The 22,891-nt window shown below is 39.5% G+C and overlaps 1 protein-coding gene across 1 annotated transcript in view; it reads right to left on the bottom strand.

The window, feature by feature from the left end:
- Positions 1 to 1,234: 1,234 nt before the first annotated feature.
- HS6ST3 (heparan sulfate 6-O-sulfotransferase 3) overlaps positions 1,235 to 22,891 on the bottom strand; it is a 270,954-nt gene continuing 249,297 nt past the window's right edge. The window contains exon 2 of the mRNA XM_062487810.1: positions 1,235 to 1,940. Within this exon, the coding sequence (XP_062343794.1) occupies positions 1,235 to 1,940 (706 nt within the window). The remainder of the gene's footprint in view (positions 1,941 to 22,891) is intronic.

Below are 22,891 nucleotides of genomic sequence, written 5' to 3'. Positions count from 1 at the left end.
ACTATTACGAATGGAACAACATAAAATCTTGGAATAAACAGATGCAGTTTAGCCACAAGAAGGGAACATGTGGCGGAAGAGCCCATTGAATCTTTTTCTAGACGAGGAAGAAAAACAGATACAGATCTCTCATCATGAAAACAATAAATTTACAAAGAATCCTCATATAGAGTAATAAATATCAAGACTTTCCACATATCCATTATGTATCCAATAAAAATGAAAGTTGATTTTTTTTTCTAGCCACTACTGTAGTTAGAGAGAAAACCAATTTAAACGGTATGTACTCAGCTTCAATGTATTTTAACAGACAATATAATAAACCTGCCTACCTTCAAAGACAATGTATCTCCAGGCTTTTACAGCAAATCTGGAAAATGTCGCACTAATATTTAAGCTTTTCCTTTTCTCTCTTTCCTCCTCCCTGGAGTTTGTTTGACCCCTTTTGTGAATGTCAAGGTAGATTTCATTGCCCCCAGCCAGATAATCTCTGTGATGTGTGCTCAGCTGCCATGTGGACCTCATTTCTCAAAGCTTGCATTTGCCACACACACTCAGAAAGTTGGTTCTTGCCTGGCTGGGCTTGGTACTCTCAGCACCCACAGGGAAATAAGCCAACCCCTCCACCACCTCACTTACAATCGATCTCTGATGGCTGGCCTTTGGAACAGAGCAAGAAGTGCCCCTATCCAACACTTTCTATGTCTTTTTTAACCACCTCATTAAATTCATCCCTTAATCGAAACACAGCATGTAGAACTTTGAAGGGCAATGTGTACACTGTCTCCATTTCATTCACTAGAAAGATATGCACTACAGTTGCAGTGAACAATACGAAATAAACCAGCTCTCATGTCACAAAGGCGCCAAGCCAGGTATTTTTCCCCAATTTATCATTCATGTATGCACAAGTTTTAGTAGCTCAGATTGTACAGGGTACATCTGTTAATGCAAAGAATTTCTCTCTTCAACCCATCCTCATAGCTTAGGCCCTTGAAGGAAGTCTTTTCTGACAGGAATCTTGTTCTACTGCCATTTAATAACACTAATCAATACCTATTGAGAAAAAAATACATTCTCACTGGCAGAAACCAAGAAAAACTTAGACAAGGAGGGGGAGTTGTCTGATGAGGTCTCATTTACCAAAGCAGTAGGTCTCCCTTGGCTAATTCCCAGGCAGCCACATTGCACAAACAATCTGATCCTCTCATTGGTTAGGCAAGATGGGGGAGCATCACCACCTTGCAACCTGACTATTATAATCTTCAGTAACAGCTACTTCTGATGCTTCTTCCTTTGGCCACTGGTGAGCTCTCTGCTCCCGCAGCAGTCGCCGCTCCTCTCGCCTCTTTAGCCGGTTCTTCTGATGCTCCTCTTGCTTGGAGTACTGGAAGCGCTGCAGGAACAGGTCCTTTGCGTATTCATACAGCTGCACGTCCAAGAAATTCAGCTCCTCTATCCTTTGCCGCACATCCTCGCCGATGTCCACATTGGAGGCCCGCGTAACATTGAATTGGGTGAACGGGGAAATGAATTTCAGGTTGAATGTCCTCTCAAAGAGATACTGTGTTTTCCTCTGAAATTCTGTCAGCCCGAAGAAGGCCATGTTTTTCAGATTGTTCTTGGCGCTTTGGAGAAGAATCATGTTTCTCTCACTCTCATTCATGAAAGTCAGGTTGTAGCACCCCACCAGGCTGAGGTCTGCCAGCATGCGCACCTGGCGGTTGCTGGCCAAGTTGTAGCTACAATCCATGAATTCCTGTAAGCTGACTCCAGACCAGTCGTCTCCTTCATAACAGGTAGGCAGCTCGTCTGGTGTTGGGCTTCTTCCATCGCACATATGAAGGGAAGTTTTCCATGTCGCACCCCTCTGGACATGTTTCCATTCACTCAAGTACCGTGACACTGGATCCCTCAGCATGGTGATGTAATAGAAATTCCTGAAACATATAATTAACACAGTTTTAGGATTTCAGTAGATTTTCATATCTATTCTCCAATAAAATTATTACCCAACACTGGCACCACACCCTTCACTTTTTCCAGTGCAATGCAGACACCTCATGTGACTCTTTCTGAGATGGTAAAATCTTCATAAAAGCCATGTATAAAATACAAGGTAAATTGGGAGAGAGAGAGATATGAAAGGAAATAATCAGTCATCAGAGAAACAGAATTACTTTGACCTATCAAGTGTTCAGTGATAGGTACTTTATATAGAAACCAATTAACTGAAGTGTGCTCCCCCTCCACATTGAAGCATTAACCACCAGCAATATCAGAAGCTGTGTGAAAAGTGATTGAAATAATCCTGTCACTTCTCTTCTGGACTGAGACATGCATGTCTCACAAGATGCACAGGATGATAATCCCTACAGCACTTGGGCAAAAACTAAGAAAAGCATAAGCAATGTCATGTGGACAGTGCAAGTGCTAAAAATAATACCATGTAGAAGACTGGCACCAGTCCCCTACTTGAGAAAAACCCTATCATTAAGTGGGTTGGAGTGAAGGTAATAAGAGACCAATAATCCATTCATATGACTTAATTTTAGACAAGTGCTTGATTGAAATTAGTTATAATCATGTAGTACAAAAGCATTTTTTGGAGTAAAGATTATTATTCAACCTCACCTGTCAGGAATACAAAACAAACACTAAGATATATTGATTTGAAATAGAGAAAATAACTACAGAACTCACATTGTCAGTTCATCTTTTTGATATTAAATTCAGTTTGTATGTCTTATTTATAGCAATATGAAAGGGACTGCAATTAAATACACGTCAAGGAGGCTTTCACAGATTGAGTTTGTTTTTTTTTTTACTGAGGGTTGTTTTACTCAATAACAACTCCCCTGAATTACAAGGTGATATCATAAACACAAAGCAAAACTGAAATACTTATGATTTCTCTCAGCTAGAATAACCAGAATAAGATTCATGACTAAAATTAACACATGATCTGGTGCAAAAAATAGGCTCATGAGTTTGCATGACTCATCTTACTGCAAACTACACATTAATAAATCATGAGCCCTAAGATTTCTTAAGAAAAGTCTGATCTCAGTACTTTTTCTTCAGCCTGGAGAAGAATGAAGAGAATAAGCAGGAAGCAAAGAAAGATGAAGGAAGTAAGCAGGAAGCAAGCTTGCTGAAGACAAGCTACCTTGTGAACAAACCAATGTTTTGGGAGCATGTCATACAAGAGCTAACTCCAGTAAAATTAAATTCTCAAACTTGTAACAACCTCCAAAAAATTACTTTGCTTTTTCAGGTATCACCCACTTCCTGCCACTAAAGATTCACTATGTCCATGAACCTTAGGTTAATCATAAAAATATTTATTTCCCCACATACTGCTAAACATGCAGATATATTTCCCAGTGCAAGCAAAGCAAAGGGAAACAGGTCTGAATGCCTTCATTCTTACTCATTCTGTATTTTCCACCTACAGGACCTAAAATATATTTTCCAGAATAAGGTTATGAGACCAATCTGTAGACTATGTTCTGCTGCAGGGTAATTTCCTGAGCTGCTATCAAATAGAAACAGCTGTTTCAAGACTTATTTCACAGCAGAAGCTTTACAGGTGGAGGGATTTAAAACAGGGAGTGTCATGGATATATTTTCACTATCACTTGTACTGGAAACCAAGATTTCTATCAGCATCATATGATACTTTGAAGGATGGTATTTCCAGAATAATTTGGAGCTTGGGTCTTCTGACTGCTGCTCACATATAGCCAAACTGAATGTCAACTGTTTTGGTCCCCTTCAGTTACTTACACAGTCCACATCAATAGGGAACCCAAGAATCACACCACCCTTCCTAGACAGGTATTTCCAAAACCCCTCTTCTTCTGCAGAGCAGGAAGTATCAGAAATTCTTCTGTGTGCTCTGCAGGATAGTTCCACTATGAAAAAGCAGTCTTTGGGCACTTCAGGCACAGCTTTCTCTTCTCAGATCAGATGTTCATCTCGTCTTGGCTCTACACTGCATGTATGAGAGCACATTAAGAACTACTTTCCATTTTACAGGGAAATAAGGGGACACATTTCACAAACGGTGTGCAGATAAAACAGCCCAACTCTCAAACACCCATCAACCCTGAGCATAAGTGGGTGTTGTTGCAACATCCAGCAGGCACTGATGGGGTTATGACCAAAAAATGACTGAAACCCCAAGGGAGCAGAGATGAAAAACAACGAACAAAGACTCAGAGGCTGTAGGAAACCTCTACATCAACAAAGACAGGACATTGGCTTAGTCCTTGTATTGCTGCACCTCCTCTCTTCAGGTAATTTTGGATGTTAATATGTGATAACAGACACATTTAAAAGTTGCTCTTGACAGTTATTTATACCTCTAATAATAGTTCTGTCTTTCCTCACCCATCTCCAGCAGTCCCAGTCAGGTATGACTCAGAGCAACAACAATTAACAAAAGCACCTCCTTTGCATCAATCATTTCCATTTCATCCCTGGATATGTGTTTGATGTGCAATAAACAGGAGTACAAAGCAAATGCATGGAAATGAGAACAGCACATCTTTGTATAACATCTGCAGCTTCCCTTCTGCATACTGGGCCAGAAACTTTGCCAGCCTGTTGCTGCTCCTCCTTGTGACTACCTGACTTCTGCAGCTGTTTCTGCTGCCCAGATAAATCTGCTGTTTCTGCAGCTTCCAGAGAGTTGCCTTCTTGTGTTATCCACCGAATGGCTTTTTTATCTGGCAGAAAACCTTTAACAGCAGCTTAACACACATTTAATTTCTGAGGGGCTGGTAACTTATGCCACACTTACAGTTTACAACCTTCTGATTAACCTTCTGGCCGCGACCCCCTGTCACCTTTTTAATCAGTCTGAGGCTGGAAGACCTTAAGATTTCTTCCACCTAATCCTGGACATTGTCCAGATGACACTGTTGCATGCTACTCCTGGACTGGGGGGACGCTGCACTGAAGTTGTGCACGAAGTTTTCTTGCAGGGAAAAGGGTGTCACATGTCTAGAATAGTGATACAAGTGAACACACAAAGGCCATACACATCTGTTTCAGTCGGAAAATTATATAAATTATAAAATTATCTCAGGAAATAGTTTTCAAATTGCTTTCAGATGTTGACATTTATGGAATAATTACAGAAGCATTTTGGAGCTCTCAGTGCCTCATATGCAAGCATTCAATCACACTGGGAATAGCCAAGGAGTTGGCTCATAATAAAGACAAGAAGCAGGTTAAAAATACGAAACAGGATATGGCCTTTCTTCACTGTTCAGTAAAACAGCATAAAGTTAGCTAAATACTGAATATGCTTGAGCCACTCTGAATATTGATGTGCACTTGTTCTCGTTGGTGTAAATGACCCTCTTGTATCACCCATGCTCACACTTAAGGCTATGTTGAGCTCCATGGCTACCCACTGTGGGAAATACTGAGCAAAGAATTAAGTAATGACTTCTGTTACCCTGTTTGTCAAAACAAACTCATCACAGACTTTTTGGCTTCATTTTTATAGACTCCCATCACTGATTACTGAAACTACTGCCACGGACACCCTCAGTTCTTAAAGGCTAGCCAAAAAGAATATGCTGGCATGTCAGGGAGAAGACATTTTACAGAAAAAAATCCAAATTAATTAAGACCCATACAAGTTATATCTATAGAATATACTTACATAATCAATATCTGGATCAGCTGTATCATATTTATATCAGCATGTGTGTGTGTCTGTAAAAACCTGTGAGTGAAATCTGGCCATAACCTGTGTTTGTCGATGACAGAAAAATGATAGTAGATGCACAAGTGTGTGTGCCAATGTGTCTTGTGACAGTCTCTATGAACACATGGACATGTAATAACAGTCTAGATTTCATTTCAAACACCAGTTGCAGCATTAGCTTCTCCTGAAAGGAAACTTTACACAGCTCCCCCAGATTAAGCAATCTCCTTTTGAGCATGATGTACTGAAACTAACAGATTATTGAAGTTTTCACTATGGGATAGTTGATTTTTTGGACAAGGGAAGGTCATGGCAAGGGCCTGATGATCCCTGCAAGGGCTCAAACAAGCACCAGTGTGAAGCATGGGCTGCACACTACTGTTTACACTAGAATTATTAAGTACTTGGTAATTCCTAAGGCTGTAGTCCTACTTGCATGAAATATAATCTCTTCATTAGCATTAGGCAAAGAAAACCTTTAATTAAAAGAACAGATAAAATGAGCTTCTAGTTATAACCTAAGAACATGTATTTCTTCTACATTATAAGGTATCTTTTAATATAAATACTCTAATCTTACATTAATCCTTCAGTAGCATTGCTCTTGTTTAGAAATTAATTTCAGAAGAGCATAGTCTGCTATAAGCAGAGGTGATCCCCAAACAGGGCATTTTGGCTCTTCTATCACCATGGAACAGATGTCCCAGCTGAGGGAGATTTACTAAATACATGAAGGATCACTGCACACTGAGAACAGAAACATCCTGTAGGGCCTCCTGGGGAAGAAGGATGAATGGCATCTTCATAAAAGGAGAACAGCATGCTCATGGCAGTGGATGAAGAGACAGAAGAGCATTTGAGGTGGAGAAAAAGAGTCATCAGAGAATATTTTGGAAAACACTAGCAGACAGAAGAAAGAAAAACCAAAGTGACTAAAAAAATCCAGGTGCATCATAAAATGATCTACGTTCTGGTTATTCCAGGTAGAAAGGAAGAAAAAAGCTCAGGTCAAGTTTGTGTCCCAAGCAGAGATAAGTAGTAGCTTTAATTGTGGCAGTGAGTGTGCTCCTGAGAAAAGGTCTGAAATACCCACCAAAAGCCATCCTGTCAGCACACTTCTGCTACCAGCAGAGGTTGTGGCAAGATGAACACTTAAGAAGGATCAGCATTATGTGAACAAAGACCTTATCCTTCCCAGTTTTATCCTGAAGCCCAGATTCTCACAGGCAGTAACACAGCCCACAATCAATAACCTCTCTTTGGGCAAAGTATCATCAGTATGGGTAATGATGAAAAGAGGAGGGTAAACATATAAAACAAAGACATAATACAAGCAGCACATGTACAATCAGGGAATAAGAACATGCAACAGGAATGATGGGGGAAGGCAAAAAGCAAAGAAACATTGTCAGGTTCATCTGAATTGGTCAAAGTCACTCTACTGAAATGCAGATGTGTCAGCTCAAGGCTGGCAGCATTTCTGTGCAGACTGTCTCTGCATCCATGGTGTATTTAATTTACAGATAAACTGCCCAAAATAACAACAATAGACTGTATACTTATCCAGAACAACGGCACTGCAACAAAAACCTATGTAACAAGTGCACAAAATATATGCATGTCCATCTGGCTGCAGGAAACATCATACAGTTTGTCTACCAAGCCATACAGATAAACCTTAGCTGTCCCACAGACTTTTGCAAAGATGATGTAGCAGGAGCACACAGGCTTTTTAAGCTTAGTGTCTGTCACAGGATGCTAGACACCATGATGGAATGGTATTCTAAGAAATCCTTTACATAAGTTTTTGACCTTAATACTATTATCTGTCCTTTCAGGTTTTCATGGGTTTCTTTACAAGACTATTACTGAAAGAACAGCCACCACCATTAAAATGTGAAGGTTTATCTACTCTTATCACATGCATCATTTGCTCAGCATGTAGCAAAAGCACTTAATTGGCTGTTTTCTCATAGGATCTGAGCACTCACCACTTCTGCAGTTTTTATCTGGGATGATGAGCACTTTACTTAAAACAGTGACTGTAATATTCTATAGACACTTACTCCACATTAAAGGAGAACTTAGAAGAGTTAAAGAAAAGAAAAATCATTTAAAAAAATTACTTTAAGGTATAAATCTACAAAATTTTGACGTGTCTCATTATTCCTTTGAGATTTTGTCCCATGGCTCTGAATCCAACTGGAATAAAAATTGGCCATCGTTTCCTATTTTCAAGTTGGCCACAAGTCTCTGTTGGTTAAACTTACCTTTTTCATTACCCCAGTGGCATAAAGAGCAGCTAAATCCATACAACATGCCTGCTCAGAGAAGGAACTGGATACTGCTTGCAGAGTAGGACACCTAATTGCATTGGTTGGCACATGAGCTACACGTCAAGGCAAACTCTGAAGCCAGCAGGGTTCAGGGCTCAGCACAGGCAGTGGTGTGGGTCTGGCCATGGCAGGGGCCATCTCTGGCATGAGCTGTGCACCTTTAGAGGCTCCCTTTGCATCACACTGTGTACCTTGGTTGCAGAGAGGGCTTTATTGCTGACCTGGAGGTGTCTGTGTTGTACAGGTGTCCCTATCTACAAGGTGAACCCTGCAGTTGGAGCCAAAGGGTCCTTGGCTGAAGGAATGTATTCACAAAATGCAATGTTCAGGCCAACATCAAAAACTTAGCACTAACATAACATTTTCTAATGAGGGAGAAATAACCACAGAGAACCTCCATTCCACAACTCTCTGTACCTACAGTACATCTACCAGTCATCTCTTTCTAAACGTGCTTATAGAGTTGGAGCATCCCTCAAAGTAAAACAAAGTTTTAAAGCACACTCTGTATTGTTGCATACAAATCTCCAACCCAGCAGTTAGAAAAACAGTCCATTATAATTTTGTAGTCCTTGCTGATATATCAATATATCAGTGTGACAGAGGGAGGGCTGGGAGTCAGACAGCTGGGATTATATTTCTGGTTCTGGAAAGAAACGGCAGTTGCTTGGGAAGTTATTTGTGATGACAGAGACTGTTACAGGCAAGAAAAATGTGGCGATTGGGCACTGGGAAGGACTTAAGAGTTGTGAAACCTTGTATTTCTGTGCATGTTAGGAAGAATATTCCCTGTCACCAGCTTCAGTTTCTTTTAGAGTAATTCACTGTTTTCATCACAAAACTCCCAATTTTTCTGTTTAGATATTGCAAACTCTTTTTTCTTTAAATATATCCTCTGAAATATCAGATTAAATTCAGTACTGATGCTGTCAGAAAAGTCTCAGGAAAGCTTTATAGCATTATTCTGTTGTTTTTTTTGTTTGGTTTTTTTTTGTTTGTTTGTTTGGTTTTTTTTGCACAGTTGTTGATCAGAAGATTAGTGTCCTACACCTGATTAAAGAATGACAGATGACAAGGAGGGTTTTTAGAGATCACTCACTCTTTGGCACCACACAACTTTTAACAGTAGTGATTAGGGTGTGAACCTTTGGCAACACAAATGCTACACACACAACATTAGGAAATTTTTCACTTAAGGAGTCCAATTTTCCTTGATGTGAAGCTAGAACAAATGCAATAATGGCATGGAGCTATGCAAAGATATGAGAAGAATGAGATATTAGGTAAGCTATTTTAACATAGCAATGGTTCACAGATTCATATAATACAGAAAAAAGATGACTTTCAAAATCCAGCACTACATCTGTACTGAAAACAATGGTAAAAACCACATTTGTGGATATTCTAATTTTATTTTTGTTTCTTAAATACTTCAGGAATGAAGACAACTGGTCTTGGACTATACAAAATGACAATTTCCTTTTAAAATATCTGCTTTTAGAGTTAGGACATGTGATTTTGTACTTTTCACAATTAATGAATAATTATGACATATATAATATGTCATGTAATATATGACATATTATATATATGCATATATACATATATATGTATATGTAATAAACACATCCTTGACATTATCACATTTCCACATGCCCTTCAAAATTATCAGTGAAAATGTATCTTGGGACCCACTGCTGCAAAAGGACAGTGGGAGTGCTGAGAACTTTTTTCTTGATATAGGAGAATATAAATTTGCAAGGATACAGATTTTAATGACATGTTTCAAAAATGTATCCAAGACATTAGATGGTGATCAAACAGCAGCCTTTCAGCACCTAAGAAGAGGCCAGTGAGAAGATAAAGTAAGGTTTTTCACTCTTTTGCATGGTGGGATAGCTAATGAAGGACAATAGTCATAAACTGAAAAATGTGAGAATAAAAGGAAAACAATTTTCATTATGAAAATAATTAAGCATTGGACATTTGCAAGTAGCAGCTCTGCATCCTGCACCCTTGGAGATTTTGAAGATCCAACTGGACAGAGCTCTGAGCAACCCCATCTATGCTCAGCAGTGGCCCTGCTCTGAGCAGGGGGTTGGACTTCTCCTGAAATCCTTTCCCACCCTTGGGGCTCTGGGATTTTGAACAACAGGGGAAAGTCTGTTGTCACCAAATGTACAGTTCTGTGAGACAACACATCAAACAGGAGCCAACTCACCAACTAAATTATCCCTGTCCTGCCTTGTTCTTTCCCAGTCACCCTACAAACAGTACAGAGGATTTTTAGTCTCTTTTAAGAGATTGTGGGGTTTTAAAATACGATTTTAACTAGGGTTATAACACTCCAAATCAGCACATCCTGAATTATTGAGCAACTTCATGAGTATTTATTTTGATGACACATTATTCAATATAGAGTCTCCAGAAACTGGAGAGGACAGTGCAGCTGCTACACATCCCTAATGAAACTAATTCTGTTCACAGGTATCAAGTCTGGATCTTGAGCAGCTCCCAGGCTAATGAAATTATGTAGTTACCCATGGTTTTGACCCCAGTATTTTAGAAAATGCACATGAACAGCATATATGTGTGAGCTCTCTGAGCTAATATAGGTTTTTCCTGTGTGTTGCCTTCAGGATTGAGGCATAAATTTTCAAACACAGAGCATAAAACTGGGCATTTTACTCTCTATTTAAACATGCAGGTAAGCTCAGCATCGCTGGCAGTGAAGAAAATAAAGAGTAGTATGAGCAGATACGAAGAAATCTGTTGATTCATTTAGGAAAAAAAGCTCTCAGAGACATCACAGTGCCCTATCTACCCTGCCAACACAGATAACAGCACTCAATTATCTCTTTCCCAAAGCATCCTAGCCCCTTTTGAAATATCCTTTTCATGCTGTTGCTCCTACTGAAAACAACTTGTGAAGGTTGCTTCTTAGAGTTAGGAACACAAGTCTTATTCCCAAACAAAACCTGGTCTTGGTCTACTTAGATCCTGTTGTTCTTGAGTTAACAGTGCAAATACATCAAGGAGATTTATAAATGTAACATCAGAGGAGAAATAGCATTTAAGCTGAAGATCAGAGAGCTCTCAACTTTCAATTTACAAAGCTGAAATACTTTTTATTGTCTCCTCTGATAAGAAAAGTTGTAAGTGACCAAACTGCAGTCCCCAAAACCCCTGGGTCATGCTTACATCCCTTCACTGACTTTTCCAGCATCTCAGCTTTTCATGCTAGCTTTTCATAGGGGGCTTACAAAAGTAAGGAGCTCCTGAGATTTGCTCCAGGTTTTGATCATATAGCAGTCCTTTCCTGGCATTTAAATTTGCATGACTTCAAATTTCACTATCTGTGGCTAGAATTGAGCAAATTTCACATGAGGCATTAGAAGTGCCTTGTACAATAAACATTTCTTACCTCCACTGGCAATGTATTCTCTGATACCCCCTCACGCGGCATTTAGGTGTTTTATGGGGCCACATGACTCTGGAAACTCATACTCACTGAGTCACTGGCTCAGATGGTCCCTGCCCATGGCAGAGGGGTTGGAACTGGATGGTCTTTAAGGTCCCTTCCAACCCAAAACTTTCTCTGGTTCTGTGAATTTGAAGACTGGTAGGCACTCAGTTGATGGAGGACAGCTGTTTCTGCTGGCTTCAGATGCATGAACCATGCACTTTGCACTACCAAACTTCACTTCCTCTATTTTTATGAAATCCTCAAGGTCATTAAGCAAATTCCATTAATATACTTAAGCTTTTAGCACCAACATCATTAATGGAAATATGAAATAGGGTCAGAGTTAAGACTGGCCCTGTGGAAATTCATGGATAACTTTCCTTTAAATTCCTCTTTCAGCACATCCTGTTTTGTTACCAGCTTCTTGTTCAACAGAAAATTCTTATGCTCAGCCTCATGCTTTCTGCCTTGTATAATAACTTTGCAGATGCTGGTCTATCAAATACTTTATTGAAGGTAAATTTCCATTCTGCTATCAGAGATGGATGCTGGATATTTACAGGTCACAGCCCAGAGGCTGGTGGCCCCAGTTTTGGTGCATGTGAGAGCACAGAGGTTGTTTAAAGACGGGGAAATGACAATTTGTTTTGGAGTGAAGTGGTCTGGAATAGAAATGTATAGATGAGGTGATTTGATGGAAAAACAAACAAGCTTGATACAAATTGTAAATCATTTCTTGATGAGACACAAATTCAGCAAAGTTCCCTCCAGTGATTTTTGTTGTTTGTGTAAATTATATCAAGCTCAGTTGTTCTAAGTATTCCTTAAATTACTGAAAGGAGTGAAGTAGCAAGAACCTTGTTGAAAGAAATACAAATACAAAACGCAATAATAATTCAAACAGTGAGAATTGCACTGTTCTATCAAGCACACACGTAAAACACCTTATACCTCTTAGAGAAACAGGGTGTGATCACACACAGGAGGAAATACTATTCAAAAGCAATAACTGTGCAGCGTCTTACAAGATTCTTTGAAGATATGCAAGGCATTTGTGCTGGGGAGAATACAAGATTTTTTGTGGCCAGGACTGGCAAAGGAGGGATCCATTGCTCACATCACATTGCTCATTCTATCTCATCACTATTGTGCCCAGGTGATTGCTATGTCTCAGGAAGTGGCAGCAGAAAACAAGAGCTGGCCAGGGAAAAGAAAGCTGATGATAGACTGGGGACAAGAGAAGAGCAAACCTGAAGACAGTGCTGCACAAGGGACCTGCAGTTTGAGCTTGTTTTTGCCAATATAGCCTTAAAGGGTTACAGAAACCTGTTTGGGAAGAGACCCTCCCGAAGAAGTCCTATACCATGACTATAAGTCATGGGTAACTGCTTAGAATAACAGTATCCCTTTTGCACACAGGACAAACCACAAAAGCATCCTCACAAACAGGTGGCAGTCTCTCAGCAGCTGCCAAAAAGGTTGGAGGAAGTCCCTGCTTCAGGAGGAGTCTTACAGGGCAGGTCACTGCCTGGGTGACTGAGCACTCCTCCAGCTCCACTGCAAAAAGGTGGGGACACAGAACTCCTCCCTATTCAGGAACTTCAACAATGTAAGGCCTTTCATAATGGTTCTAAAGGAAAAAAAAATGCCTACATACTTTCATGCAGAATTATGAGAGATATGTTACCACAAAGGTCCAGGCTGCCTGCAGGAATACTTTGGTTGAAAAAATTAAGTTTCAAAGAACCCGTGAAAAAAACCAAATCAAAGGTAGCCAGATCCTTAAATCTTCTGACATTTACATTTCTTCAGTCATATTTTGTTTGGTCTAAAACAAAACAAAAGCAGTCATTTTAAATTCAACTACAATGTTTATTTTCAACCTCTTCCTGTTTTTTTGAAGGAGCTATTGCTAACCCAGTTTATTCTCTGCCAAGGTAACACTTGCAGCACCAGCATCACCAGTGTTCTTTCGTAACTGGCTTCACTGGAAACCAGTTTGTGCCTCAAGTGCAACAAGGTTCCCTCCCCAACTGAGCTTTCTCTGATTTCCAGCTAAGGGCTAGGTTGCCAGGCACTCTTTTCCAAGGCTGGGATGCTCAGATAAAAGTTCTGTGGGATTTTTCATTGTGATGCATTTTGAATCAGTACAGTAATTCTGCTCAATTAATAAAGTAATTAACAATAAAAAGGGCTCAGTAATTGAAATCCCTTTGAAAGTACACTAATTTATTCTCTCTAAGCTTTGCCTCAAATCTTTATTAATTCTGACGTCAAGCCAAATGACCATAAATTATAAATGATCATAAAAAAATCCAGGCATCACAATCATTTTCTTGTCCTACATGCTGACTTTTAAAAGCCTTTCATAAGGTAAACAATATGATAACAAGATATAAAAGAATTTCAGGTGATCCTACTAGTGAATACATTATAAGAGCAGTGTTCCCAATTCGTACATTGAAACAGTTCACAAAACCTAGGGAAATTACCCAGCTGTAAAACAAAAATGCTGGTTTTATTCTCTTAAAATTCCTCTTCTTGTAATGCAACTATATGATTTTACCAAGTCAATAAAGTCAATAAACAAGAAGATGACAGGATATTTCAATTGAATACGTACAGGACAGACAGCTGACTTTCCATTTTACACTGAACTTTGTGTTTTACTAAAATACTTTACAGCACCTGAGAAAACCCAGAAATATTTGGTATGAATATATAACTCTAAGCAAACTCAGAAATGTTTGGTATTAATAATATAACTAAAATATAAGCAAAATCACCATTTTCTTCTCCATTGATCTAATAGGTATCTTTACATATAGATATATACACACATGCATACATAAAATCTCCACAAGGGGGCCCTCTAATCTTCCCCAAACCTCTGCAAAAGCTAAACTTGATTTCCAAAAATTGATGTCATAAAGCTTTAGTCTGCAGATACTATGGTGTCTTAGGAAAAAAGCTTTTTTACCGACTAAAAGTGACTTTGTGACTGAATTTCATACAACAAAAACTGTAGTTTGAAAGGGAATCAGTTTTTATATACAACTCCCACTATATACTTGGCATGCAAAGGACTTCAATCAAGCTTTTCCAAGTTCACTACATGAAATACCCAACCAAAATGAGATCTTTTACACACACACACACACACACACACACACACACACACGCACACACACAGACTCAGACACAGAGCCACCTCACACTGCCATGATGAGGCAGTCTCCAGGATGCAGCCTGGTTCTGTGTTTTGCTGTAATTTGTAGGCAAAGCCCAAAGTGAGTGACCATGAGTGATTTCAGCCCTGTAACAATGCATTCTGTAGGCACCACAGTTAAGGTACAAATAGTATTAAAGTTTTTTTCCACTGTCCTCTCAGCTCCTGGCAGGTATGAAAAACAAATCTTGTCATACCTTGTTATCTGCTTTAATATTCTGAATGTCTTACAGACACAGCATTGTAAGTCCTCATCTTCTTAACTGTAGCTCTGTGATGTTTTTATTATTTACCATACCTTCGATATTGGAATACCTAAAAGAAATGGAACCATCTCCTTCTTCTGACCTCAAATCCTAATTAATCAGGCTTATTCACACATGCCAGGCTGTGGACTGCACTGTACCATCAGTTATGGATGTTATGCTCTGAGAAAGAAGCTAGGAAGAGGAAATAAAGAAGTTTAGGCTTCTAAACAATTTCTATGAAGAATTATTTACCTTTCAGGAAAACTACATAGAGATTATATTAATTCAGTCCTGCAGATACAGCACAAACCTACCAATCTGCTAAGTCAATCAAATGAATCTCTTCACCCTAATCTGCAGCACAAACTTTAAGCAAAGTTTCCATGATTTCTCAGTGATAGCACTGTATGATACAGTCATATTTAACCCATGTCCATGACAGAGTTCAGGCTGCTGCAAGACTTCAGCCTTCACATAAAATAGAACACCCAAGAACCTGATGGGTCCCCATAAGAATACTAGCTCAAGCAAGTCATCATGGATGCCTGTGGCTCTGTAACTTTCCTCTGAAATGGACAAATCCTAATCAATGAAGCACATCTGTACAAAGGCAAAAAAGCATTTCCCAGTCCCTTCAGGCCATGCACTGACTACTTGAAGCATGACATTTGATTAGCCTTATTATCTCAACTCATTTATACATAAATGTTTTCAGGGGCCACGAAGCCATCCAGCCTTTATTAAAATCCAGCCACATTCTCTGAACTGATGTTCCCTCCTCTTCCTCCTTGCTTTTTGTCTACAAGAACAAGGAGAAAATTAGTTTTCTTTCTTTTTTTTTTTTTTTGAACTGTGGGTTATCATCTTTGCAAATTTATTATTGTCAAATAACCTTCTCCTCATAAATTAGTGCAGCAGACTGTTGCCATACCTGCTCACATATGCAAATAGGTCAGGCTTTCTAGTCTTTCCCCACAGAGATATTTGACATTGAGACTCAACATGATCTAGCATCTTTCTGAACTAAAGGCCACGGGAATTGTGTGGGGGACTTCATTTCCAAAAGTATTTCTCATGGAAATTAATTAACATCTGTGCAGATGCTGAATGTGAATTTGGGCAGCAGACAAAGTCTATCTGAAAGTGAGCTTAAGGTCTAGGAATACCTGATGGTAAGCATGTTTATCTGGATTTCTTCCCTTCCCTTTGAAGATCCAGAGTGCTCTTCAGGTCACAAACTTTTCTTGCTCTAAAAGGAGTGGGATGATGACAGGGTTATGAAAGCTATTTCAGCATTAACAAGGAGCAAAGTTGCTGATGTGTATCCTAAGTAACACAAAGATTTGAACATGAAACATTCATTAGGATTTCTTTAAAGACTCCGTAAATTGCTTTCTGTTGCATATGGAGTATTAATGTCAGTACAAGTATAGAAGCGATGAAAAGAGGAAACCAAAATTCAGGTTAAAAATTATAGCATCATTAATATTTTTCTACAGTTTTAATGACTTTTATACTTCTGTCTTTTATCTAACAGAGATTACATAGTCTGGGTCAATCTTATTTGTGATACATATATTGAATATTACGTAATTTAACATCAATTAACACCTGTGAATTTAAAACAGAAATCTCATCGACTGAAGATATGTTACCTTCCCAGAAAAAATAGCTAAAAAGATTGCCAACTAATCTGTTGGTTTTTTGGTTTTTTTTTACTTTGAAGATATTCCTTTTCAATGGACTTTTTCTAAAGCATAATTTTTGTTTATAATTGTATTATTTTCAATATATGACAAAACTGTATATCCCAGTAGTCCCACCAAGTGCTGTTTAGCACTTGTATCCCTGCTCTCCCTCTGGGAATAGAAGCTGCTGTATGTTCAGGCTAAAGAACAGCCCTGCCTGAATGAAAAGGAAGTTTGCATGCACATAGATCTTTATTCATGACACTGTAGTTTGCTCCATGGCCTTAATAAATACACCAGCATAAAGTATTCTCATACAAACCACAACTCTAAAAGCAACTCATGTTGTTTCCAGTTACACTGCTTTTACTACAAGGAACAATAATTAGCACAGGCTGGGTTTTATCATTCGAAAACCCACACTTCCTAGCTTATGTCTCATTCTTCGGCACCACTTTGTTTCTTTTTTCCTCTAATTCTGCTCTCCGTTTTCCCTCATTATTTGTGTCCTCACACAGCAGTAGCATAACTTTATACCTGATGGAGGCACAGAGGAAACAGAGCGTTTCCATGTACCACAGACTGTTGGGCTGACACAGAAGAAATTCAGTTTAAGTTTAAGCCCATTTGCTCCTGCACCAAGTTTCTCTATACAGGGAGCTGGCTGCAGGGAAAATATGAATGGGAGTGGGATGGTGTCACTCAAAGCCCTTGTCAGCCACAGAGCTGTGGTGCTGCTTGCTGGTGTGGGCACAGGGGCTGTGCAGTTGGCTCAGGAGGGCAGGCTGAAGGCTGGAGCGTGGGGCACAGCTCTCACCTGGAGGTGTGTTGGTTTAGCTATGTGGCTGCTTCCCCACAGGCCATTTTCACCATGCTGCCCTCATCTGTGCCATTCCTCTACAAGCAATTTTTTTTTAATTGAGATTTTTAAATTTTAGCTCATTGAAACGGGAACCTCATTTTTGCATCCTAGGCACACAGACTCACTGAGGGCTCAGTTTAGATCCCTGTGCATTAGGTATGTTACTATGAGTTAGGTTTTTGTAATAAATCTGAGAGACAAAAATAATTTTGAAAACCTTGGTGTGCAGTCTTTTCCCTTCTGCAGGTTTACCCCTGTTATTTAGTTATATATTGGCCTAACCCTATCATTCAGCATATGGCATGTGGCATCAGTGTAACTTTCAATGCCAGATATAATATTACATTATTGCAATTGGACTTAGTCATTTTAACCTAGCCCAGACTTAGCTTTGCTTCCTAAAAAGGCTTTAAGACAATCACGTTCTATAAAAACAGCTGAATTTAAAATACCATATTAAAAAGGTGTTGAAGAAGCTACTTGACATAGCAGATAAACCACCAACAACTATTAAGTACAGAGAAATCTCCAATAAGCAAGAAATTCTCAAGCCTTGAATTTTTCAACCAGGGGAGTATATTCAGGGGTATCATCATTATAAGCTTGCCTTGTTCTTGTCTTCCTTGGAATCTCCATTTTTGGAGACAGGGTGTTAGATTAGATGGATTTTTGGTCTGACTCATCTTAGCCATCCCAAGCCACCCATATAATCGTACTATTTTCCCCCTGATACTGATGAGAGAAGTATCTCATGTTGATGAGTTAAGTCAAAGCAAAAAAAATGTTTTTAGAATTGGTAATGTTTTAGTCATATGCATAAAGAAGAATTTGGATGTCATGCTTGCCATAGAAAATGTTCTCTCACCTTCAATAAGAAATCTGTTTTCTGTTTTCTTAAAAATGGATGTGGGTGTTACAAATGGCAGTTCTTTACCACTTTTAAAAATGATCGCTTTCCATTCATTTAAGAAGAGACTATCAGAAAATACATTATTACCAAGGGTTGGTAGGAGGCAACATCAAAGAGAGCGTCAGCTCTGAAAGAGAAATGAACCATGGAAACTGAATGCAGGAGCTGACCACAGAGGCTCAGCACAGAGGACAGGAGCATCCCATCGAGGCCACAGCACGGAATGGCAGCTGAGATCTTCGGGTAGCTCAGGAATGGCTCAGGCCCTCTTGACTACTCCACTGCTGCTCTGTTCCAGGTCTGTGTGGGGCTGTGTGTGTGGGGCTGGCACTGCAAATATGACCCGTGACAAACTTGGGCAGCATGAATTCGCTAAAGTACATACCAGCCTCCACTGGATTTATCTGTTCACGAGTGATATCCAATGGACACAGGCAGATGCAGAACAAAACAGCCTGCTCTGGCACAAAACAAATTTGCTGACTCCTTCTGAACAGCTTGAATTGCCACAGTGGTTTTATGTCAGAGAAGCAATTTGCATCATTGTTCAATGCTGCTTTTGAGCCCATACTAGGATAACTAAAGCTAGTTCAACTGTACGGCCAGAGGAAAAAAAAAAAATTGTGGCCTTCTTACCTAACCCATTACAGGCCTGCAGGAGTTACTCTGGATTTATGAGTGTGCAAACACACCAGGATGAACTGCTTCATTTTGCTGCCCTGGGCACTTCAGTGTCTGTCCCAGCTTACCAAAGCTCTGCAAGTCTTTCCATGTGATACACATTTCCTTGTGTCAGTCTGCTAGAACTATATGAATGAAAGTAAGTGTCACAAATAAAATATTAAATTCCTTAAGTGTTGAATATCACACATAAAATTCAAGGAGTGCTACATATTTAATTACAAAAGCGTTATCAATTCCATGAGAAAAGTAATATATAAATGCCTCTGTTACAAGGTGAAATATTGTCCAGGGAGTTGGAAAATACCAGGAAGAATATTATTTGCACAGCTTTTATTTTGCCACTATAACATTCTACTTATTTGCAACAGAACCCATGCTTTGTTCAGTGCACTGAACAGGCAGTGGTCAGTGAGATGCCCGTTCAATATTTCTTTTTATCATCATGTGAAAGCCCATAGGTAAGTGCTTTATTTACAGCAGATTGCACAGACTCTGCTCAGGCACAGAATATCACATCTCCTCATTGCTTTTACTATCACAATCATCCTTGCACTATGGTGTACTTAATTTCTTTTTGATTAGTATTTCCTGCAGCTCCTATTTACAGTCACTTCCTTTTGCACACGAACTCTTGTTTTCTTTTGGGTCAAAAGGAAACATAACCAAATGGGGACAAATTCCTTCCTTGAAGAGACATGTGCAATTGGAGAGGCAAGCTTCAAGTTCTTAGGCTATAGAAGAAAATGAAGAAACATGCCTCAGCTCCTACACACCATGATCAGCTTTTGACAAAAGCAGGCTCGACTCCTATTCGGTGTGGCACTCATATCTGCAGGTATTGGTTTGCCACAAGTATCCAGAAGGAAGGTGCTTCCCACTTGTGCTCCCCAAGAGGGACCCATGGGGATTGTCAGACTTCCCAAAGCAGGCAGCAGTACTGCACAAGCACAGAGACTCCTCAAACACCTTGAAAATCACAGCTATGGCTTCCAACGGCAGAATTGAGCAAGGTTTTCAGCATGAGATTCCCAGACTTAGTACTCACTCGTTATGACTTGGGGCCTCAGATGACTTCATTAATGCCAACAGCTTTGTAAATCAGGCCACAACTTTTCTGTTTCATCTGGAATTCTGAACTGGAACAATACTTTAAAATATCAGCATCTTGAAGATTTAGTAATTTTTCTGCCTTAGGTTCTTGTGTGTACCTATTTTAATTGTGCATGGCCCAGGACAATGAAATGGTTGTTGTTTTGAAAACCATTACTACTAAACATTCCAAGAGAGATTCAATTCAACAGATAATTCAACAGACATTTTGTGGATATTTTATGGACATTTTTCAGGGGTGGTCCATGGACTAGGGAATGGTATCTACTTATTATATGAAAGGATGGGAAGGGGGGGTGGTGAGTAATGAAATTATGTTGAATAGTGTGGTACCTGGGTATGAGGAAAATGGTATGGAGCAATGGGTGGAATGTGCTGGTTTCAGCTGGATAGAGTTAATTTTCTGCATGGTGACTGCTATGGATCTGCAGTTTGGATTTTTGCTGAACACAAAGTTGATAAAATAGAGATGTTTTTGTTATTGCTGAGCAGGGCACACACAGAGCCAAAGCCTTTTCTGCTTTTCATACTGCCACACTGGTGAGGAAGCTGGGGATGCATGTGAGACTGGGAGGAGACACAGCCAGGACAGGAGACCCCAACGGATCAAAGGGATATTCCTGACCATATGACATCATGTATGTAAAATGGGGGAAGGAAGAACCAAGAGGCGTTTGGAGTGATGGTGTTTGTCTTCCAAGGTCCCCACTGATGGGGCCCTGCTCTCCTGGGATGGCTGAACACCTGTCTGCCCATGGGGAGCAGTGAATTAATTCCTTGCTTTGCTTTGCTTGTGTGCATGGCTTCGACTTTCCTTGTTTATCTCAGCCCAGGGGTTGGGCTCTCTTGATTCCACCTTTCTGATTTTCACCCCGAGCCCACTGGTGGAGGACTGAGCAAGCAGCTGCAAGGGGCCTGGTTGATAGCTGGAGTAAAACCACGATGCCCTCTCACTTCTTATTTGGAAATGACCGTCTCATATTCTTCATGGCGTCTTTCAGGCAGTACAAATCTTAATAAGGAAATGACTGACATTAATAAGGCAGTAATGTGTTTTCATAGCCACCACTTAGTGGCAGACACTCAGAATAACTAAGACACAGGTAATGGATAATTAGCAGAAAGATAATTTGGTTTCTTCCACCTATTTCTCATGAAGAAATATATTCCTGAGTGCAAAAATTGTCTCCAAATACTTGATAAGGAAAAAAAATTCTAATACACAAGGAATATTTGACACACCCATAAATAATACAAAATTTTCCTTCTTTTAGTCCAGAGGATGAAATAGGTATTGTCAGTCAGCCTACAAGTAACATTAGCATCCTTTAAACTTACTTCTAGGCTACACAGAAAACTGTATTTTAAATTCAGCCTAGCACTTTATACTCACTAATGGGTACAACTTCACAGGCAAAGTTACTTGAAGACAAAAATAGCAGCTCAATTAGATGGGGACCAGTTGGCCATCTTGTCACCATTACCACCTTGTACAAAGTTAAAGGCGTGTCTGTGCACTTTGCTGAACAAGGACAGCCTTTAACTGCCTTGCTGAACCAGGACATCAATTATTTGTGGACATTAAAAAAGGTATTATCTAATTCATTATGCAGTGAGACAGTTGTTAGCACAGGAAATTAGCTGGATGATAGGTGGACTATACATGCTCAGAATTAAAGCAATCATGGCGTTATTTTTTCTGACAGCAGTTTATTCACTCAAAGTGCAAGTAAATTACATAAATATGAGTCAACAAATAATTGTCATAGTAATATTTCAACTCTGGAGATGCTTTACATTCATCTGAGCTTGAAACCTGGCTGCTTCAGGCCTCAAAAATCTGTAAGGAGACATTATCCCTCAGAGGAGCAGAGAAACAAAGGTTACAGGAGACCTACTTCTGCCCAAACCCCTGCAAGAGCCCAGGCTGAAATGCAGATGTGAAAAGATGGGTAGCCCCAGTGAGGCACTGTGTCCCTGACTCATCAAGCAGCACCTGTGCAAAGGTAAACCAGGACAGGGCAAACCAGTGTCCTTTCAAGAAGGTAGATTTCCTCAGTTTAATTTTTCGGATAAAATGAATGGTTTTGATCTTGAAAATACTGAAGTATGTCCAAAATATAATCATGTGACTCTGTGGGATACAGTATCAATGATTATAAACAAGATTGTATCTGATATTTTTCAGATTATATCAGGATTATATCTGAGTCTTTTTCAATGACTGGAGGTATATATTTTTTTCAGGCAGTCAAATTTTTGGAGATTCTTTGGATACAATGATCTTCTGGTCTTTGAAGTCTGTAGGACACTACTGAACTCTTTAAATTCTCCTTATTTCTTGAACTCCAGTAAATTGAAATGCAGATTTTTGTTAGATCTCTTCTGAGATATACAGACTCTGTTGGTCAAAGTTCCTCTCACTTTTCCCAGTAGTGAGCTTAGAATTACCATGTCTGTGCTTTGCTGTGAACCACTGAAATAACTGATTTCTCTAAATGGTTTTTGCTTCAAAAGTCCTTGCTCTGGAATCTTATGAGTGCACTCTGCCAGTGAAGTATGGAGTAGCACAGATCTCCATGGTTTGAGAACAGCTGTGTCCATCCTTCCTCACTCTTTTGACATTTTAATTT

This window comes from Cinclus cinclus, chromosome 2 (genome assembly GCF_963662255.1).
Source record: "Cinclus cinclus chromosome 2, bCinCin1.1, whole genome shotgun sequence".
NCBI classification, from domain to species: Eukaryota; Metazoa; Chordata; class Aves; order Passeriformes; family Cinclidae; genus Cinclus; species Cinclus cinclus.
Note: the sequence above shows the minus strand (reverse complement) of the source record. Positions and strands in the feature narration are given on the sequence as shown.